Genomic DNA, 23,656 nt, shown 5'->3' on the forward strand with positions numbered 1-23,656 from the left:
GTGGTGCTACATTTTGTGGTATCTATACAAAATCATTATCTTCATTACACTAAAACAATATTCAAAACTCTCTATACATCCTTAGTAGAAATTTAGAGGAATACACTTTTATGACAGTTCATTAAGATGTAAGTTAATAATGAGATCAAAACATGTTCTACAATGCTTGGCAACGCCGCAGCCAGGAAATCCCTGTTAGGTTTCCCCCCTCAGCGGCCTTCATATTTGAATCGGACTATAGGGAACATCTTCGGGCTGTGTGAGTTTCAGCAGCTGGTTCAGCTCCTTATATGCGCCTGAGTTTACTCAAGAAAGACGAGTTGAAAGGGTGTGCGGCTGCTGATCGGTTGAACAGCGGGGCGGCGGTAGGGAAGAGTCGCGCCTTCTCATTGGCTGTGCTGTGCCATGGTGGTTTTCTGTTTCAGAGAGGGGAGGACTTCGAAGTTCTGCACTTGTTTGTTGATGCAGTTTTCAGAGTTGGTAATGTAGATAGCTTCCAACTAGAGCAGCCTTCTTGGGTCCCCTTCTTGGTCCAGGATTTTTGTTCCTTCTTCCAGGTTCTGTCTCGTTACGTTTGACCGATGTTTGGTTGTGTAGTGGTTCTTGATTGTTCCATCTTGTAGGTGGCACGTAAGGCGCCTCGACAGTGTAGTCCGCGTCATCCCGATGTATGATTAAGGTCCACAGCCCTCAACAATGCAAGTGTGCTCGTAGATGACGTGGTCTTCTTGAAGAGATGTCTTTTTCTGCTGCGGTCGATTCTTGGTGAATAGATTGGATATCTTCATATTCTTGTAGTAGATCTTAAGTTGAAGTCTTCTTTCAGGGTCTGTGGGTTTAACATTTTTGTGGATTATGTCTTTTATTATTCTCTCTTCCACTTTGTAGTCTTGCAACATGAAGTTTCTGTAATATAACTTGATATTTTCTTTTTCTGTGGCATTGGGTGCTGGCTGGCAGTACCAATTGTCCACTGCGCGATTTATCGCTGCGTTGATGTCGCTGTTCCGATAGCCGTTGTTGACAAGAATCTGGCTGGGTCTTTCAAGCTCTGAGTGGACGCTTTTCCAGGAGGAGCAATGGGAGTGCTCTGCGGATGTAGGCGTTGATTGTAGATCTTGTGTAGCGTTCCGGGCACTCGCTATTACTGTTGAGGCAGAGTCCTTTGTTGGCGTCTTTGACATAGACCGTTGTCTTGAAGCCAGAGTTGCAAGCTGAGACCATGACGTCCAGGAAAGGGAGGTGACCTTCCGTTGCTTCTTCGTGTGTAAATCTGAGTCGTGAAGAGGTGGTGAGGCGTTGCTTGAGGTTCAGCAGTTCGTCTGCATCCTTGACTCTGATGAAGATGTCGTCGGCGTAGCTTCCGTAGATTGAGGGGCGGCGGTCTTGTAGTGTAGTTGCTTCTATGCTTCCCATGAAAAAATTGGCAAAGAGAACCCCTACGGGGCTCCCCATGGCGACGCTGTCTATTTGACGATAGAGGTTTCCGCGGGGACAGGTGAAGGGTGCTTCTTTGTTGCAGATTTCGAGGAGGGTGCGCAGGTGTTCTTCAGGTATGGCAAGTGATTTCGTGTCTTCACATATGTACACACGGTCTAGTATAAGTTGAATCGTTCTGTTGACAGGAACATTGGTGAAAAGGCTTAAAACATCAAGGGAGGCGATGATGTGGTTCTCGGTTGCTGGGGCTGCTTTCAGTAGTTCTAGGAAGTCCTGTGCAGAGGAGAAAGCGTATTCCTTAGGTATAAATGGAGTCAGGATGTCGTTCAACTAATTAGCCAATGTGTATGTGGGTGTGGGGATTTGGAAATCCGCTCCAACCCATCATCTCGCAGATCCCCACAGCCACATACACGTTGGCTAAGAAGTTGAACGACATTTTCACTCCATTTATACCTAAGGACTATGCTCTCTCCTCTGCACAGGACTTCCTAGAACTACTGAAAGCAGCCCCAGCAACCGAGAACCACGTCATCACCTCCATTGATGTTGAAAGCCTTTTCACCAATGTTCCTGTCGACAGAACGATTCAACTTATACTCGACCACGTGTACAGATGTGAAGACACGAAACCACTCGCCATACCTGAAGAACACCTGCGCACCCTCCTCGAAATCTACAACAAAGAAGCACCATTCACCTGTCCCCGCGGAAACCTCTATCGTCAAATAGACAGCGTCGCCATGGGGAGCCCCGTAGGGGTTCTCTTTGCCAATTATTTCATGGGAAGCATAGAAGCAACTACACTACAATACCGCCGCCCCTCAATCCTGGACGTCATGGTTTCAGCTTGCAACTCTGGCTTCAAGACAACGGTCTACGTCAAAGATGCCAACAAAGGACTCTGCCTCTACAATAATAGCGGGTGCCCGGAACGCTACACAAGATCTACAATCAACACCTACATCCGTAGAGCACTCTCCCATTGCTCCTCCTGGAAAAGCGTCCACTCAGAGCTTGAAAGACTCATCCAGATCCTCGTCAACAATGGCTATCGGAACAGCAACATCATCGCAGCGATAAATCGTGCAGTGGACAATTGGTACCGCCAGCCAGCATCCAATGCCACAGAAAAAGAAAACATCATTATATTACAGAAACTTCATGTTGCAAGACTACAAAGTGGAAGAGAGAATAATAAAAGACATAATCTACAAAAATGTTAAACCCACAGACCCTGAAAGAAGACTTCAACTTAAGATCTACTACAAGAATATGAAGACATCCAATCTATTCATCAAGCATCGACCGCAGCAGAAAAAGACGTCTCTTCAAGAAGACCACGTCATCTACAAGCACACTTGCACCGTTGAGGGCTGTGGACCTCAATCATACATCAGGATGACGCGGACTACACTGTCGAGGCGCTTTACGTGCCACCTACAAGATGGAACAATCAAGAAACACTACACAACCAAACATCGGTCAAACGTAACGAGACAGAACCTGGAAGAAGGAACAAAAATCTTGGACCAAAGGGGACCCAAGAAGGCTGCTCTACTTGGAAGCAATCTACATTACCAACTCTGAAAACTGCATCAACAAACAAGTGCAGAACTTCGAAGTCCTCCCCTCTCTGAAACAGAAAACCGCCATGCCACAGCATAGCCAATGAGAAGCCGCGACTCTTCCCTACCGCCGCCCAGCTATTCAACCGATCAGCAGCCACGCACCCTTTCAACTCGTCTTTCTTGAGTAAGCTCAGGCGCATATAAGGAGCTGAACCAGCCGCTGAAACTCACACAGCTTGAAGATGTTCCCTAGGCAGGAACAAAACGTTGCTACAAGCAATCCAACTTTTGGAGAGCTCCTCGGAGCCATTGCCGCTCAAAAAAGAGAATTAGTTAGAAAGATTGAGAAGACACCGCAGAAGCTGAACAATGCCGAAATAGCAGTCACTTTTAATCTCGTCTGTTTAAAAGAGAATCTATTGCCTGGCTACACCAATATATATATATATATATATATATATATATATATATATATATATATATATATATATATATATATATATATATATATATATATATACAGGCAGCCCCCGTTTAACGAAGGTTCACACAACGAAATTTCGCTACAACAAAGGTTTCATTTTACTACCATCAGCTCGTTTAACGAACACCAAACTCGCTTTAACGAAGTTTTATCCAGGTAATTTTTTTCCAAATTTAAAAGCTCCACCGTATCATGCAAGCTGACAGGTTTTTGAATACACCAGGAGCTGCTGGTACTAAGGCCTGCCTCAGGAGAAATCCTGAGACACCTGTAAAATAAAGATCAAGATCAAGCCTCTTGTGGACAATACGCGCACCACTCACTCCCCAGTCAAAACATAACCGCATCAGCAGCAGCTCGTCTTCCCTAGCTCAACTTACCACCAAAACGCCCTGCAATGTGGCCTAGCATTCCTAAGAAGACCAGGAAGTCTTTTACTCTCGAAGTGAAGCTGGATATTATTCACAGACACTAGAGAGGCCAGAAAACTAATAACATTGCTCGCCACCATCTTGACTCCATCTACTGTCTACTATTTTCAAGTCAGCAGACTTTATTAAGAAGGCTGGTGAGACCGTATCTTCCTTGCAAGCTAAAAGAACCACCTGAACTCGTGACTCTACAATGGATAAAATGGAAAGCCTTGTGGAAATGTGGTACATAAGTTTTGTATTCGGTACAATGATGCGCACTTTGTTTACATTCCACAGGTTGCCGGTTAGTGTCTTTCCCGTTTCACTCTCCCTCCCTTCATAAAGTTAAGATCATCAACATCATAAAGTTATGTACATACATACATTAGTATACATTATAATGACTTAAATTAAACTACCTAAATGTTTAACTTCATTATTTTTACTTTCATTAAACCTTTTACTGTACTATGATTCCACAGGTTGCCGGTTAGTGTCTTTCCCGTTTCACTCTCCCTCCCTTCATAAAGTTAAGATCATCAACATCATAAAGTTATGTACATACATACATTAGTATACATTATAATGACTTAAATTAAACTACCTAAATGTTTAACTTCATTATTTTTACTTTCATTAAACCTTTTACTGTACTATGATGCACTCTCACTTTGCTTACTCTCAATGGAAGTTCAAATCAGGGGTTAAACTTGTTATAATCGGTTCGCTTAACGAAGTTTCGCTTAACGAAGTGTCTTTTAGGAATATAACCCCCTTCTTTAAGCAGGGGTTGCCTGTATATATATATATATATATATATATATATATATATATATATATATATATATATATATATATATATTAGTAGAATGTCCTTTCAGCACAAATTAATTTTTAATTATTAAATGGAAAATACATCTAAAAGACAGGTGAAAATCTATTTAAAAATTTTTTTTTTTTCAAAGGAATATCTAAATGTAGTACGAGATGAATTTCAAGGGAATTTTCACTAATATTAATGTATTAAATCAACATTTTATACTATAGATAGATCAGTTATATTTTACATGAATTGCTTATTATAATGAATATTTAAATTTCAGCAAGAGGATCATGATAGACCACATGGCATTGCAGATTTTGACTTCATTGGAACACAGCCAGATGATCTGTCATTAAAGGCAAGTTAATATAATTACATTTGAGATGGAGCCAGATGATCTGTCATTAAAGGCAAGTTAGTATAATTACATTTGAGATGGAGAATAGGTAAATCAATGGAACATTACACTGTAATTTACCATCCATCTTATGAACAAAATTCTCTTTTACTGTTAGAATTTACCTTCATTTAAATATATATACAATTCATATCACAGAACAGAAGTTTGACATATTTAATAAGCAAACTTCAAGTAAGAAAGCCTATAAGTAGTGGCAATGGCACTGGTGCTATGTTACTGCTGAAGGGGATTTACTCATGGTCTTGTTTACCTGCCAGTGAATAGACAAGGAATTCAAGTAAAGTTGTGCCCTTGTGTTTCCAGCAAGAGCAGATCTTGAGGCATGTTTTGTGTTAAGTGTGATGTGTCAAGATACTAGAAATACTCTATTTTTTTTATCTTGTAAGTTAAACAGTTGAAGTAAAAATGAAATAAAATTAATAAATAAAAATAAACTGATAAAAGTAAAAAGAAAAAAAAGAAAACATTTCTCCCGTTCCCCATTACAAATAGTAGTTCAGTACATCACCATTGAGGTATTGTACCACATGTATAGTTTTCACCTTTTACATTCACTTCAATATATTTAGGATCCATGAAGAAATACTGTTTCAAAGTAAGGATCTCAGAAAACTAAACATGCTTTAGAAGAAATCTTGATGTCACACAGACAGGTGATGTGGTCCAGCTCCTCTACCGGATTAGTGACGAATGGCTCTTTGGACGGTGTGGACCCAAAGAAGGCATGTTTCCACAAAACTTCATCAAGGTGTGTGTATTTCAAGAAACAGTTAAAAGATAAACAAAGAAGGGATAACTAGGAATGGATTTACATCAGACTGATTATCAAAGGGTGTGTTGCAATATCTAAGGCAGCATTTCTCAACCTTTTTACCCTTGAGTAACCATTAGAATAAATTACATGTCTCAAGGAACCCCTGCGCAAAAATAAAATTATATACCATATATTTTTCATATTATTTTTATCATATTTCGCATGACAAATATCATAATATAAATTTTTGGGTAATTAGTTTAAGGAAAAATAATATAATATTACAATAACCAATAATATACTGTGCATGTTTAGTTATATTACATATATGAAATTAAGTAAAAAGTCAAAATTGCATTAGCTTATCTCACTTGTTCTTGCAGAACCCTTAGGGACCTTTTGCAGAACCTTAGGGTTCTGGGAAACCCCGGTTGGGAAACCCTGATCTAAGACAACAGTAAAAGTTCCACTAAAAGCCACCTTCGAGAATAAGCAAGGATTTGTAAGGAAAACTGAGAAAATTGTAGCAAGTTGTTCTGTAGAATCTACATTATACTGAGGATCAAAAATAAATTTGTGAACTATATTATAAATTGAAAATCAGCCATAACTCAGTAATTTAAAGAACTGAAGCTGTAATCTTCTTTAAGATGTACATGACTTCAGCTGGCTTGCTTGCACTCTGAGGTGATTAACCCCCTTCAATACTGGGATACATTTTTACCTTGAGATATGTGTACGATTAGATCATTTTATTGACATTAAGAAAGGTCTATGGAGGTCAGAAGATTAGTGACTACAGTCTTCAATATTTTAATTCCCCACACAAGTTTCTGAAGCTGTATAAAATCACCAAACAGTAATCAGAATTAATAAGGAAACATGTCATGGTACTGAAGGGGTTAAGGGTGTGCTCAGGAAAACTCAGTGGTAAAAGGTATAATATAATCAAAGGAGGGTAAAGGAGAAACAATCTTTGTCACTCAATTTTGAGTTGTTGTAAGAGAAGAGTTCAGATTTAGACATTGAGATGGTGTGGGTGCCATCTTAATTTCTTCCAGAGGACACCAGTGCCATCTAGATAAAATATGAAAAAGGTGGATAGAATATATTTTAAAGTAATTAAGAACAGGTGTCAAAACTCAAGAAAAGATCTTATAAGATTTTTAAGTACTCTATTAATAAAAATATTTTTACATCTCTCCAAATCCCACTCAAAGGAAGGTAATTAAGGTGTCATTTCTTGTCTCATTGTTGGACTACATGTTCAGAGGAGATTCGCACTTCCTTTACTCTGCCTTTACCATTACCACTTATGTTGCATAGGGAATATGACGACCATATTATCACGACAATGACATCTTGCTCAGGGTGGCCTTGATGTGGGTAACTGTAGTGTCAGGTGATAGATATGAATATGCTAACACCAAGATGTCTAAGCTGAACTTGCCATTGAGCACCAGTTGTTAAAGACATAACAGTAACACATATATCCATATTGTCTGGGCTTGATTTGGTTAAAGTTGTCACAAGGAGTTCCCCAACTACCCTTTTATAAGGTGGTCAGCTGCTGCCTTGTGGAATCTTATCACAGCATCTCCTTTAGAGTGCTCTTAGGAACAGGCATCAGGTTCATTATAAAGAGATACCCAGATTGATAGATTACCTCAACCTAGCTATAATATTTATATAATCAAACTAAGCTTCACACCACAGTGAACATATAGCAATCCTATAATACTTAGATCTATAACACATGAACATTCCTCAAATTATTACTTAATTTCAGATTGTGGTGCCTCTTGCTGGTGAGCAGACACAGTCTAGTCACTCTGCCTCGACTGGCACATCAGGCTCAACTAAATCTAAGCAGTCTGCTGCACCCAAAGCAAGTCCTGTCATCCACACAGCTACAGTCATGTACACCTTCCTGGCAGAAGCTCCAGAGGATCTCACAGTACATGTATGTGCTCCCAAGATCAATAGTTGCTGAGCAAGTCTTTTTAAATCATTATTTTGGGATAGATTTTGTATTATATTAGGAAAAGAAATACAGATCAACCATAAAGTTACTAATTATCATTTCTAAATAGAAATAGAAAGCTTCAAATATAAACTGATTCAAATGAAACAACTGAAAATAATTGTACAGATACTATATGCAAAAAATATAGTTCAAATCTTTTTATATATCATGGTCCTTCACCCTCTTTACTGTGGGTCAGTGAAAATAAAACCCTGCCCTATAAGTGACCGGGCGCATGAAATTTTAACGTATCCTTGGGAACAGTGCATAATTATTTTAAAGGAAACATTTGTAATAATTTCTTCAACTAAAAATATGGAAAATAACATGTTCTGTCAAGGCCTATATACATATGTTCCTATGAGATGTTTATTTGGTAATAGAAATATTGTAAACGAAAGTTAAAATGATGTAAATACAAGTATATTAAAAAAAATAAATAAAACAAAAGAAGAATGACTTCAACAAACATAAAAAAAAATGGTACTAAAAAAGCAAAACTCCAGATGAGTAAGGGCAACCATACTGATAAGACCAAAACCTTACCATTGGACTATTCTTTTTAATGACTTGAAAAAAATATATGATACAATGAAATGAAAGAAATGTTTACAAGAAAATTACAAATTTACAAAATTTACAAAAAATTAAATTGTTGTTCCAAAGGTGAAAGCTCCACATTTACACTAACTAAACTTAATATGGATGTCTGGTGAAGATGAGCACTGTGCCCTCTACACATCTTTAGAGTTCTTCCAAATCTGACCTCATTCTATTTGACAAAATTACTTCTTGTATGTATATATATATATATATATATATATATATATATATATATATATATATATATATATATATATATATATATATATATATATACGATAACTCACATAAATCATACCAATTAGGGGTAAGGCCATCCAAGTTATCTGAAAATCTGAGTTATTTAAGTTTTCTTTTTTTCTTTTCTTTTTTCATGCCTATTACCATTAGCAATTGATATGGTCTGTGTAATGTATTATGTAAATAGGTACTTCGTACATGACACATGCACACACATATATATGTGACATAACACACACACACACACACACACACACACACACACACACACACACACACACACACACACACACACACACACACACACAGAAGGCGGACGCACTGGCGCAGTTCCGACGATCAGCTGATCTTCACTACACCTGTTGTATAGTATTTACAGTGGCCTGGGCAGGTAGTGTGGACTCCTCCATGAAATCAATTAGTAAGGAATAATGAGTGAAAAAGATATCCCATCCAAATGCAGACATAAGAATAGAGAAGAGGCTGATGATGACTATGTCGGTGAGGGAGAACGCGTATTCGAAGGGTTCGATACGACAACGGTAAGAAATAAATTACCAAATTCAAAATATGTTGATGAGGCCCAGGGAGCAAAGCTGAAAGTGGCCAGTCAAAGCATGAGTCCATCTTCAACAGGGGCAACATTGCAAGGTAGATTGGTAATGTTGGAGAAGAGATTTGAGGAGTTGGTGAAGGAATTAAAAGTTCAGAGGAGTGAGGAGGAGCAGGATAGAGAATTCCACAAGGCTTTGAAGGAAAGAGTTAAGAGACTGGAGGAAAATGAAAAACGATTGGTGGATGAGAATGCACACTTGAGAGTGGAGGTTGAAAAATACAAGAGACGGTTGGAGGAGAAAATGGAGAGAGTAGTAAAGGAGAAAGATGACTTTAAGGAAATGATTAGTGAGCAGAATGAAAGGTTTGAAAGGGAATGGGAACTGAAGAAAACACAATGGACTGAGTCGAGGGAAGCAGAGATGGTTGGATTACAAGAAATAATTAAAGATCAGTTGAAGGAAGACAAAAAAGAAAGGTCCAAGGAACTGGTTAATGTAATGAAGAATAAGGAAACATTGATAAGGGAAATAGCAGAAAAGAAGAAGAGTGTGTTAATATTTGGGATGAAAGAACAAAATATAACATATAAGCCTAAGAGAATTAAGGAAGAATTAAAACGGTAAGAGATCTGTTCAAAAATCTAAATGATGATGAAAAAAAGACCTACAAGAAGAAGTGGAAGAGATCCATAGACTGGGTCCGTATAAGGAGGGAGTGAGCAGACCGATTAAAGTAGTACTGAAGTCACAACAATCTGGAGGATATCCTATATAGAACATCAAAGTTAAGAGAGATAGAAGGTTGTAAAGAGGTGTTTGTGAGAAAGAATAGAAATGAGGAAGAGAGGAGAAGATATAAGGAATTGGTGGAAGAGGCGAGAAGGAAAAATGATGAGCGGTCTGAGGAGGAAAGAGAAAGTTTTTTGGAGAGTTATAGGAGAGAGAGTCAGAAAGTGGTATGTGGAAAGAAGGAATACGGAGGAACCCCTAGAGGAGCAGTGGGTGGACCGTAATGTATACTAATATAGATGGGATACTGTCAAGTAGATTGGAATTGCAAGACTATATGATAGTGGAGAAGCCTGATATAGTGTGTTTGACTGAGACAAAATTGCATGAAAAACAAAGATAAATTTGGATAATAAATATAATATATGGAGAAAGGATAGAGAGTAAAGGTGGAGGAGGAGTTATGATTATGACGAAGAAATAAATAAATGTGGATAAGGTTTGGTATGGGAAGAACAACGCAGAAGTGATAAGCATAAGGATAAAAAGTGATGGAAAAGAATTAATAATCATGGTGACCTATGTACCTCCTAAAACAAATTCTTGGACATTAAGGAATACGACAATATGATCAAGGATACTTTACAGAGTTTGGAAAGTGTATTATCTGGAAAAGAAAGGTGATACTAGTAGGAGATTTTAATTGTAAGGAGGTGGATTGGGAAAATCTAGTAAGTGGTGTTGGAGAGGAAGCATGGGAGAGAGATTTCTTAATCTAATGATGGAAAATATGATGGAACAGAGGGTGAAGGAAAATACTAGATATAGAGGAGATGATGAACCGGCTAGACTGGATTTGGTGTTAACAAGAGAAGTGTACCTATGTGGAGATATACAATACAAGTGTCCTTTGGGAAAGAGTGATCATGTGGTTATGGAAATGCAGATAGCAACAACACAGCGAAGGAAGGACGAGACATACAGGAGTGGTAGATTGAATTATAGAAAGATGGACACAGAAAGTTTGAAAAATTATTTCAGAAAATTAGATTGGGAGGAGATGTTACAAATCAGAGAAGTGCAAAAAAATATGAGATTTTTATGAAATATTATAAAGAAGGAGTTATGAAATTTGTACCAAAGTATAAACCGAGAGAGGAAGGAAGAAAGGATTGGTTTAATGCAACTTGTGTTAAGGCTAAGGAAAAGAGAGATGTGGCTTGGAAAAGATGGAAAAGAGCAGGAATATACTAAATAAGGAGAATTATAGAGTGGCGAGAAATGAGTATGTGAGGGTAAGGAGGAGGAAGAAAGAAAATTTGAAAAGATATTGTAGACAAGAGTAAGGAACATCCAAAATTGTTTTACAGGTTCATAAATGGTAAACTTAAAAGAGAGAGTCCATTGAAAGATTAAAAGGAGAGCAAGGGATAGTAGATGACCCTAAGAATATAGCGGAATTGCTAAATAATAGGTTTCAGCAAGTATTTACTGAAGAAACAATGTTTGTAAAGCCTCAGAATGTACAAGGAAATGTGCACATGGATGACATTAAGATACCTAAAAGGAGTTATATAAAATGTTGGAGGAACTTAAAGATGATAAAGCGATGGGACCAGATGAAGTTTCAGGAAAATTATTGAAGGAGTGTAGAGAAGAATTGATTGATCCATTATATGATATTATAAGGTGTTCATTAGAAACAGGGAAGTACCAGTAGAGTGGAAGAGAGCTGAAGTGGTGCCCATTTATAAGGGAGGCAGTAAGGAAGAGCCTCTTAACTATAGACCTGTGTCTCTAACAAGTGTGGTCGGTAAGATTTGTGAGAGGGTGATAAAGAAATATTGGATACGGTTCCTGGAGGATCATAAGTTATTATCGGATCATCAATTTGGCTTCAGGAAAGGGAGGTCATGTGTAACAAATCTACTGAGCTTTTATTCAAGAGTGGTTGACAAAATACAAGAGAGAGGGATGGATGGACTGTGTATATTTGGATTTAAAGAAAGCTTTTGACAAGGTACCTCACATGAGACTGTTATGGAAATTAGAGATTTATGGAGGACTGAAAGGAAAAGTGTTAAAGTGGATGGAAAACTACTTGAGATGGAGGGAGATGAGAACGGTAATAAGGGATGCAAAGTCGGACTGGTTGGTGGTGGAGAGTGGAGTCCCACAAGGCTCAGTGCTGGCACCAATACTTTTCCTTGTATATATTAATGACATGCCAGAGGAGTAAACAGTTATATTAATTTGTTTGCGGATGATGCGAAGTTGTGTAGGTGTGTGAAGAGTGAAGAAGATTGTGAAATTTTACAGGCAGACCTGGATAAGATTTGGGAGTGGAGCAAGAGGTGGCAAATGGAATTTAATCTGAGCAAAAGTCATGTGATGGAGATGGGAAGAGTGGAAGACGGCCAAGAGGGTCATATAAGATGGGTGAAGAAGTAGTGTTGAAAAAGGTGGAAAAGGAAAAGGATTTGGGAGTGATAATACAAGACCATGGGCAGTTTGAGGCTCATATTGATAAGATGTTTGGAGAAACGTATAATTTGATAAAAATATTGGATTAGCCTTCCATTATATGGATAAAGATATGATGAAGAAATTAATTAGTACGGTAATTAGACCAAGATTGGAATATGCTGGAGTGGTTTGGTCCCCTTATAAAAAGAAGCATATAAGGAAGTTGGAGAGATTGCAGAGAATGGCAACAAAAATGGTTCCGGAATTGGCAGAAATGACCTATGAGGAGAGATTAAAAGAAATGAATTTGCCTACCTTGGAACAAAGAAGAGAAAGAGGAGATTTAATACAGGTTTATAAACTGTTGAACGGACTGGATGAAGTGGATAATGAGCAAATGATGTTGAGAGAGGAAAACTTAAATAGAACTACAAGATCGCATAGTAAAAAGATAGCCAAGGGAATATGCTTGAAGGATGTGAAGAAATATAGTTTCCCACAAAGATGTGTGGAGGTGTGGAATGGTTTGAGTGAGGAGGTGGTGTCAGCGAGGAGTGTGCATAGTTTTAAAGGAAAGTTGGATGTGTGTAGATATGAAGACGGGGCCACACGAGTATGATACCCAGGCCCTGTAAAATTACAACTAGGTGAATACACACACACACACACACACACACACACACACACACACACACACACACACACACACACACACACACACACACACACTTGCCGTCGCTGAGAGAGGACGGCTCGTCTCTGGCTGCGGACGGGAAGAAGGAAAATACCTATGGTGTTACAGGGCCCGGGTATCTCTAAGTTAGTGTCCTGTTAATGTCCTACTGTCGCATAGTGTTGAAAGTGAGGGATATGGAGAGTGGTCCCTGAGAGGAGAGTGTGGGCGGTGATTGTTTTGGCCGTAATCAGCTGACGATAACAAATATGGCCTAGACAAGCCGGGACTTTGAAGGTTTTATAACTACGTCAAGAGGACTGGAGAAATTAGATATGGATGCAAGAGTTCAGGCACTGGAAAGTAAGTTCCTAAACATTTTGTCCATAGAAGAAAAATTGGATAGAGTTATAGCCGAGAATGATTCTTTCAAAAAAGAAATCTATTTGTTAATGATAGCAAATAAAAAGCTATTGAAGGAAAAAGTAGAGATGGAGAAAGAAAACCAACAACTAAGGAATCAATGTGAAGAGATGAAGGCTAAACTCCTGGAAATGGAGATGAAAATATCTGAAGGGGACTTGAGGAAGGAGGAATGCCTTAATCTAATTGATACCAGGATGAAAGAAGTGAACCATAAACATCAGGAGGTACAAAGGTCCTTTAGGGAGATAGTGAAAAAGCAGGAAGAGGAAAATAAAGGGATTACACAGAGGGAAATGGTAAAGGCACTAAAGGAAAATGAGTATGTGGTGAGAGATATTGCTGAAAAGAAAAAATATGTGATCATAATAGGATTGAGGGAAGAAACTAACAGGAACTGGCAGGACAGGAGGGATAAGGAAAATGACAGGATTAAGTCTTTACTGAACAAGATCTCTGTGGAAGAAGAGGACCTATATGCTGAGGTAGAAGAAAGTGTGAGATTAGGAGCTTTTGAGGAAGGCAAAAATAGACCATTAAAATTGAAATTAAAGTCTCAGGTGGCAGCTAAGGCCTTGTTGAGGAGGGCTTGGAAACTTAAGGACTCTGAGGAAACCAAAACAATTTACATAAGAAGAAATATGTCACAGGATGAGCAAATGAAAATGAAAGAGCTTGTAACTGAAGTGAAAGAGAGGAATGACGAAAGAACAGAGGAGGAAAAGACCAAGTTTTTTTGGAGGATGAGAAATGGGAGGCTAAAGAAGTGGTCGATAAAGCAGACGGAATAGACATTACATGGAAGAATGAGACTAGGAATGGAATACAAGTGACTTACACGAATATAGATGGATTTCTGTCTAAGAGGTTAGAATGTATGGATTACCTAAGAAATAATGAACTGGACATAATGTGTGTAGTGGAAACAAAGCTAAGGCCCGAAATAAAGCTAGATTGGTTTGTTGTAAAACACTACAAAGTATGGAGAAATGATAGAAAAAATAAAGGAGGTGGTGGTATAATGGTTCTTACTAAGGAAGTTCTGATAGTGAAGGAGGTGAACTATAGTAAGAGAAATGAGGAAGTGATAAGTATGCTTATAACAGATGGCAAGAGGGACATTAATATTATAACAATATATATACCACCCAGAACCAAAGCTTGGGAATATGAACAGTACCAAATGGTGATGAGAAATACTCTAGACAGAATGAAGCAAGAACTCATCAGAAAGGATAGAGTGATGATAGTCGGAGACTTTAATTGTAAAGAAATAGTGTGGGAAGACTACGAAGTGGTGAACGGTGGTGAGTGGGCAGAGGAATTGTTAAAGGTAGCAACAAATAACTTGATGACACACTGGGTGAGATCACCAACAAGGTGCAGGGGACAAGATGTTGCAGCAAGGTTGGATTTGGTATTTACCAGGGCATCTCTAAAAAGAGGAAATTGAACATAAATGTCCCTTGGGAGAAGCGATCATGATGTCCTAAGCTTTGAGCTGGATACGGAATTAAGCACGAATAAGATTGTGGAACGCAGGGAGGAAAAATTAAATTATATTAGGGCAAATTATAACCATATAAGGGAGTTCTTTAATGAAATTGACTGGTCCGTGGTATACCAGGAAAGGGATATGCAATTGAAATACAATAAATTTATGGATTTGTATAACTCTGCTGTGAAAAGTTTGTGCCATATTACAGAAAGAGGACTTTAAATAATAAACAGTGGTTTAATAGAAATTGTGAAGAAGCAAAAAAGAACAAAGAAAAGGCATGGAAGAAACTTAAGAAAAACAGTGATGTATTATCAAGAGAAGTTTACAAAACAGCAAGGAATAGATATGTTGAAGTAAGGAGAACAGCACAGAAGGAATATGAACAGAGGGTGGTGGAAAACTGTGATAGTGACCCAAAAATGTTTTACAAATTCATAAATGGAAAACTAAATATAAGGGAGGCAATAGAAAAGGTAAAAACGGGAAGAAGTATATGAGGATGCTGGAGATATAGCTGAAATTTTTAACGACAACTTTTGCAAAGTGTTTACAAAGGAAGAGCATTTTATGAGAGGAAGACCTACGGAAATAAAGCAAATGCAGGACATCTTGGTTACTAAGGAAGTTGTAAGGAAAATTATAAGCAATCCGGATATTAATAAATCAATGGGGCCTGATGGCATATCTGGGAAGTTGCTAAATGAATGTAAGGATCAATTGTTGAACCCCGTATTTGATATTGTGGAAAGCTCCATAAGAACAGGATTAGTCCCAAAAGAGTGGAAAAAAGCTGACATTGTGCCTATATATAAGAATGGTAGTAGAATGGAACCGCTAAATTATAGACCAGTATCATTGACTAGTTTATTGTGCAAGGTATGTGAAGAAGTAATAAAAGCTAAGTGGAGTGAGTATCTAGAAAGTGAAAACATTGAGTGAAAGACAATTTGGTTTCAGAAAAGGAAGATCGTGCGCGTATCCAATTTATTATGTTTTTATTCAAGAGTGACTGACATACTACAACATAGAGAGGGGATGGGTGGATGCTATCTACCTGGACTTGAGAAAGGCCTTTGATAAAGTACCACACAATAGACTGATGTGGAAACTAAAGAAGATTGGAGGAGTAAATGATAAACTAGCAAAATGGATGGAAAATTACTTAGTGGGAAGAGAAATGAGAACAGTGGTGAAAGGAAGGAAGTCTGAGTGGAAGAAGGTAACCAGTGGAGTTCCACAAGGGTCAGTGCTTGGTCCCATTATGTTTTTGATTTATGTTAATGATATGCCAGTAGGAATTGACAGTTACATGAACATGTTTGCGGACGATACTAGAATTATGAGGAGAGTAAGGAATGTGGAAGATTGTAACAAGTTACAGGAAGATCTTGATAAAATATATGAGTGGAGTAAGGAGTGGCAGATGGAATTTAATATACAGTACCCTCCCGAGTTTAGCGCTTGCTTTCTTCTTAAGATATAGCGCCAAACTCGAGGATCGCTAAACTCGGGGTATTGAAAACAATGTAAAAGATTCATTCTGGCCCGGGACGAAGCTGATTTTTTTTCCTCCCCACTTTACTCCCTTATTTCAAAACATTCAGATTTTTCATGTCCTTGTTACGATAAGGGTGACATGTACAGAACAAGTGGCTTCATTTTACTGTCTCCAGTTGCATTGACTGTAAAAAGAACACTGAAGCGTTGCTTACTTTCCTTGTTTCCTCTGGGCTTCCTTTCTTTGGCGTTTATGGTTGATTTTGGTTGTTGTTTCCAGTGAAACCCAGTTTCATCGGCGTTGAATATTTGACGGAGATCGTAACCGCCGTCCTCAGTCATCTGTTTCAAGACACCAATGAAACTTTCCATCTTCTGTAGATGCGTGCTGCTTCACCCAGACATCGTGCCCTCTTGAACGAGTGTCTTTTTTGGAACCTTGAGAACCAGCCATTACTAGCAGAGAAAGGTGGAGGATTGTCAATGTTTAACTTACGTGCCACTGCAGCATATATTTCTCTTGCCTTCTGTCTTACCTTACTAGAAGATATGCACACATTTCGGTCATTTTTGTCAACAATATATTTCTTCAAATAGTGTTCTGTTGTTACCATCAACTTGCTTTTAGGATGCGTGATGTGAGCAACTTGAATCACAGAGCTCCTCGGCGTCTTTCAGGAAACGTTTATTTCCTCACGTTTGCTCTTATTCCTCTAACAGTAGACTCACTAATGTTGAACAAGTTTCAAGGCAACAGGTCCCATTCCAGCATCAAGCTTATCCAACACTTCACCTTTTTCCTTCATGTTTAACAGTCTTTTCTTCTTATGCCTCTCTGGCCTGCTTCCTTTGAAGTAGGTTTCTTGAGCCACATGCTGCAGTGCCTCCTTTATTTCCTGACATCACAATTAATTAGCTTGCATATAAGAACTATCAAGATGCTGGTGGAAGAGGGCTAAGAGTGCACAGTGGTCAGCTCAGTCAGCCAACTGCAGGAGTCTTGGGGCAGCATGTGAAGAAAAGTGAGATACTTGTCAAAGCAGCGAAATGGGCGATACAGAAATGGGATGGTAAGAATTTAGGACTAAGCGAAACTTGAGGATGGAAATATATATAGACAAGACCCATGTTATGAAAATGGGAAGAAGTAGATACAGACCAAACTGGGATTACAGGCTGGGTGATGAAAAAATTAAAGAGACCAATGAGGCGAAAGACTTAGGAGTAACCGTGCAAAACACTTTGTCACCGGAGAAACACATTAACAAGATTTTTTTGAAAACACATAACATACTTCAAAATATTTGCCTTGCATTCCACTACCTAGATGAAGGAATGATGAAGATATTATGTACCTTAATAAGACCCCTGTTAGAATATGCAGCTTGTGTCTGGTCACCGCATATGAAGAAAAATGTGAAGAAGGTAGAAAGGGTACAGAGGCTGGCAACAAGGATGGTACCAGGACTCAGGGAGTTAGACTATAAGGAAAGACTGAGGAAACTGGGGCTGACCACATTAGAAGAGAGAAGAACAAGAGGAGACATGATAACTATGTATAAATTGGTGAACAAGATTGACATACTGGACAGAGAGTTGATAAAGGTGACCACAAGTAATCATCTCCGAGGACATGGAAAAAGCTAATAAAAGACATCTGTCTAAATGACGTGAGAAAATACAGTTTCCCGCATCGTAGCATTGATAAGTGGAATAAACTGAGCAGTGATGTTGTTGACGCGGTGTGTTGTCAATCAGATGAAAGAGAGATATGACAGGAATGGACAAGGAGACAGGACACAGAGAGCTTAGCTCGGGCCCTGTAATACACAAATAGGTAAATACACACCACTACACCGCGTAGTGTAGTGGTTAGCACGCTCGACTCACAATCAAGAGGGCCGGGTTCGAATCCAGGTAAGCGGCGAGGCAAATGGGCAAATCTCTTAATGTGTGGCCCCTGTTCACCTAGCTGTAAATAGGTACGGAATGTAACTTGAGGGGTTGTGACCTCACTTTCCCGGTGTGTGGAGTGTGTTGTGGTCTCAGTCCTACCCGAAGATCGGTCTATGAGCTCTGAGCTCGCTCCGTAATGGGGAAGACTGGCTGGGTGACCAGCAGACGACCGAGGTGAATCACACACGCACACACACACACACATACACGCCTGGTAGCTCAGTGGTTAGAGTGCTGGCTTAACAAGCCAGAGGATCAGGGTTCGATTCCCCAGCCGGGTGGAGATATTTGGGTGTGTCTCCTTTCACGTGTAGCCCCTGTTCACCTAGCAGTGAGTAGGTACGGGATGTAAAATCGAGGAGTTGTGACCTTGTTGTCCCGGTGTGTGGTGTGTGCCTGGTCTTAGGCCTATCCGAAGATCGGAAATAATGAGCTCTGAGCTCGTTCTGTAGGGTAATGTCTGGCTGTCTCATCAGAGACTGCAGCAGATCAAACAGTGAAACACACACACACACATGATCATGAATTATTGAAATTTGAGGTAAAGGTGGGGTTCACCAAAGATAATGAAGTTGGATACAAGGAGGAATGCTTAAATTATGCTAAGGGAAGATATAAGGAGTTGAGAAATTACTTTGGAAATGTGGATTGGTCCGAAATGTACCAGGAAACAAACATGCAGTTAAAATATGAAAAATTTATGGAAATATATAGTGAGGCCGCAGAGAACTTTGTGCCAAAATAGACTAGGAAAATCTTAAAGGGAGATCAATGGTTTAACAAAACCTGTGACAAGGCAAAAAGGGAGAAGGAAAAGGCATGGGAAAAATACAAGAGAAATAATGAGGAAGTGGAGAGAGAAGCATATAGGAATGCAAGAAATAAATATGTTCAAGTGAGAAGAAGGGCACAACAAGAATTTGAACAGAGAATAGTGGAGAATTGTGAAAGTGATCCCAAAATGTTTTATAAATTCATTAATGGTAAATTACAGAAAAAAGAAACAGTTGATAAATTAAAGGTTGGAGATTATATATATGAAGATACAAGTGTCATTGTTGAAAAATTGAATGAGAATTTCTGCAAAGTATTCACAGAAGAAACGCAATTCAATTGACGGATATTACCTGTGACAAGATGGATGCAAGAAATTATAGTAACAAAGAGTGACATTGCAAAAGTTTTGAGTCAATTAGATGTTAACAAGGCAATGGGACCAGATGGTGTGTCTGGAAGAATGTTAAAAGAATGTCAAGAGCAGTTGCTAGATCCAATTTTAGATTTAACAAGAACATCTATCAACATGGGACAGGTGCCAATAAAATGGAAAAGGGCAAATGTAGTACCAATCTACAAAAGTGGATGTCGCATGGAACCATTGAATTATAGACCTGTTTCTTTGACCAGCATTATGTGTAAGATATGTAAAGAAGTGATCAAAAGCAAGTGGTGTGAGTTCCTGGAAAATAAAGAAATACTAAGAGAGAAACAGTTTGGCTTTAGAAAAGGGAAATCGTGTGTATCAAATTTGCTATGTTTCTACTCAAGAGTGGTTGATATTTTACAAGAGAGGGATGGATGGGTTGATTGTGTATACCCAGACTTAAAAAAAGCATTTGATAAAGTACCACATAACAGATTGATGTGGAAGTTAAGTAGTATCAGAGGAATATGGGGAAATCTGACAGAGTGGATGAGAAATTATTTGACAGGTAGAGAAATGAGGACGGTAGTGAAGGGAGTGAAGTCAGAGTGGAGGGGTAACCAGTGGAGTTACCCAAGGTTCGGTGCTTGGTCCCATCATGTTCCTGATCTATATAAATGACATGCCAGAGGGAGTGAGAAGTTATATGAATATGTTTGCAGATGATGCAAAGATTATGAGGAGAGTGAGGAATATGCATGACTGTAATATACTGCAGAAGGACTTGGACAAAATATATGATTGAAGCAGGACGTGGCAAATGGAATTCAATACCAACAAAAGCTGTGTAATGAGAATGGGTAGAAGTAAATATAGACCATATAAAGACTACCAGCTGGGGGGGAAGACTGTAACTGAAGTCAGTGAAGCAAAAGACTTGGGAGTGACTGTACAGAGTAATCTGTCTCCAGAAAAGCACATTAATAGAATATTTGGAAAAACGTACAGCATGCTCCAAAGTATAGGATGGGTTACCTGGACGGGAACATGATAAAGAAGATATCGACCACCCTGATTAGGCCACAGTTGGAATATGCATCAGTAATTTGGTCACCATACATGAAGAAACATGTCAAGAAACTGGAAAGAGTGCAGAGGTTAGCAACAAGAATGATACCAGACTTTAAGGAGGTACCATATGAGGAGAGGTTAAATATGCTGGAATTAAGCATGTTGGAAGAAAGAAGAGTCAGAGGGGATATGATAACAATGTTCAAAATAGTACATGGAGTGGACATATTGGATAGAGAGAACCTGATCAAGATGGCATCCAGTAATTACCTAAGAGGACACCCAAAGAAAATACTGAAGGACTCCTGCATGAACGACATCAAGAAGTATAGCTTCCCATATCGGAGCACTGATGCATGGAACAAACTGAGCGTGGATGTGGTGTGTGCGGCGAGTGTCAGTCAAATGAAGGAAAAATTGGATAAGTGTGGACAGAGACAGGACATAGAGAGCTACGACTCGGGCCCTTAATCACAAATAGGTAAATATGCATTGAAAACAAACCTCTTATGTAAGCTGAAGTTGCTAAGTCAGTTGTGTAAAGACTGATTTCATGTCTATAGGGTTGGATAACTCCTCAAATGACACGGTTGATATAAGAGCTTATCAGATGTAAGAGCTTATCAGGGGTATTTTAGCCAGTATATAAGTGTAATGGCTTAGATTTACTCAATCAAGGGGTAAAAAAAGCCCACTGATGCACTCAGCATAAAATAAAAAAAAATAAAAAAATCTCAAAGTTGTCCAACTTATGCAATGGCAGACTTATTCCAGTCCAACTTAAGTGGAGTTTACTTTAATTTACAGTTGACGCAAATGGTACTGGTGCCAAAATCATGCATTAGTATCTATGATGAGTTATCAAGGAGCCCTTGTAGCCACCTAAAGAAAACAACAATGGTAGTGGCACACGAACATGAGATAGAGTGGGCAGAACGTAAACTCTACAGAAAGAAAGAAGGTCTCAAGTGCCCACTGTGTTTTTTTTCTTTTGTCACATTACCCACTTGTTTTTCTGACTTTTTTTTTTTTCCCACACTGTTGGATAATGCTACAAAGTCCAGAGCTGACAAGAGAGCAAACTGCAGCAATATCATCACTTTATGTGGCAGGAAAGTGCAACAATGATATTTTAATCCAGACTGGCATAGCACTATGCCTTGTCCAGAGATGGACAAAGAAATGTACGGCTGTGGGAGGGGATGACCCGCCACTCCTTCCAAGTCAAGAGGATGGGAATGGCTAGGAAGACAGTCTAAGAGGACTCTTTAAGATGCTTCACTGACAGGTGGAAGCTAAAACCTAGAATCACAGCTATGGAACTAAAAGAAAAGAATCCTCAACTCCTGCAACACGTGTCTGTTAGTTAGGATAATTCAACACTGCCTCAAAGACTACCTCTGCTATGAGCATCAGGCGCCACAACATTAGCCCATTCTAACAGAGGCACTGAAGCAAAAATATGTGCAATTCTTTTAGGAAATATCTGAAGTGGGACAGTGAGAAGTGGAAGGTGTTGTGGAGTGACAAAGTTACATTTAATTTTACTGGAAACGATGGAGGTAAGGTGAGGCTATGACCAGGTGCAGACCCATACCAGCTCAAGTACCCACAGGGGACAGTCAAGTACCCTGATAGTGTCATGGTATGGGATGCCTTTGGGTATTATGGTAAGAGTAAGCTAGTGGTGTTGCCTGAAAACATTTGTCAATAAGTAACGTTATTTGGAACTGTTTTGTGACTATCTGGAGGATTGCTTTGATGCATGCAAGAGTGGTGTTCATGCAGGACAGTGCCCCTCCACACACAGCAAAATTAATCAAGGAATGGTTTGGGTTAGTTGGGGTGGACTACATACAGGACTGGCCTGGTAAAAGTTCAGACTTTAATCCCATTGAAAGTCTTTCAGAACTAATGAATTAGCATCTATGAGGGTGTAACGCCACAACTGTGCCAAAGCTTGTGAAAAGAGATTCAGGACATCTGGGGCAACTTGGAACCCTCTATGCTGCAGACTTGCTGAATTTGTTTCTCAGTCTGTGGAGAACTGTCTCTTTTAAAGAGGAAAGAATTCCTCAAAAGTATTAGAGGCTGCTAAGCATCCCCTGAATATTTATGAACTATTTTTTTTTAATATTACAGTAGAAAAGGTACCACACCAATACCTATGACATTGACTGTATATATATATATATATATATATATATATATATATATATATATATATATATATATATATATATATATATATATATATATATATATATATATATAGTAGTCTTATAATTTTAATGGATGTCAATTTAATTTTTTTCTAATCTACCACTGGCTTTTTAAATTTTTCACTTAATCCCTAAAGTATTTTTCTTTGTTATGATGCAAAAAAACTCATACATAGATACTATATATACAGTGGTACCTCAAGATATAAGTTTAATTCATTCCATGACACAGCTCTTATCTCAAAATGCTTGTTTATCAAAATTATTTTTCCCATTGAAGTGCACTGAAATGCCATTAATCCATTCCAGCCTTTCCAAAGAGCACTTTTTATTTATCTTTTTTTTTCCAGGTAATGAAAAGGTATTTATAAATAATAATTATTGTATAGACACATAATAAAACATAGCAAAAGAGAATATAAATTGATAAACTACTTTTACAAAGTATATTTATCTCGGAGGGATGCATTCTACAGGATGCTATCCTATCGCATCCCCACCCTCATTTGTGTTTGTCAATTAGCTGGAGTGTATAAATAGTCACCCACAGAAGATTGGCTGATTTAATAATCACAGAAGGGCTCATTGATGACCCTGTAAATATTATTCATAGAATAAACAAAGTTTTAAATAGGCAAGCGA

At 38.6% G+C, this 23,656-nt stretch overlaps 1 protein-coding gene and 1 non-coding gene across 9 annotated transcripts in view; both read left to right on the top strand.

The window, feature by feature from the left end:
- Nucleotides 1–23,656, top strand: part of LOC123505570 (SH3 domain-containing protein 19-like) — a 59,602-nt gene that overhangs the window by 32,909 nt on the left and 3,037 nt on the right. For all 8 annotated transcript variants that reach the window (XM_045257044.1, XM_045257047.1, XM_045257039.1 and 5 more), the window contains 3 exons: nt 5,012–5,089; nt 5,802–5,900; nt 7,696–7,869. In XM_045257044.1, the coding sequence (XP_045112979.1) occupies nt 5,012–5,089; nt 5,802–5,900; nt 7,696–7,869 (351 nt within the window). The remainder of the gene's footprint in view (nt 1–5,011; nt 5,090–5,801; nt 5,901–7,695; nt 7,870–23,656) is intronic.
- Nucleotides 18,786–18,859, top strand: Trnav-aac. Its single transcript has one exon. It is a non-coding gene; the product is annotated as a tRNA-Val (tRNA).

Source organism: Portunus trituberculatus, chromosome 18, assembly GCF_017591435.1.
Source record: "Portunus trituberculatus isolate SZX2019 chromosome 18, ASM1759143v1, whole genome shotgun sequence".
In the NCBI taxonomy this organism is placed as follows: domain Eukaryota; kingdom Metazoa; phylum Arthropoda; class Malacostraca; order Decapoda; family Portunidae; genus Portunus; species Portunus trituberculatus.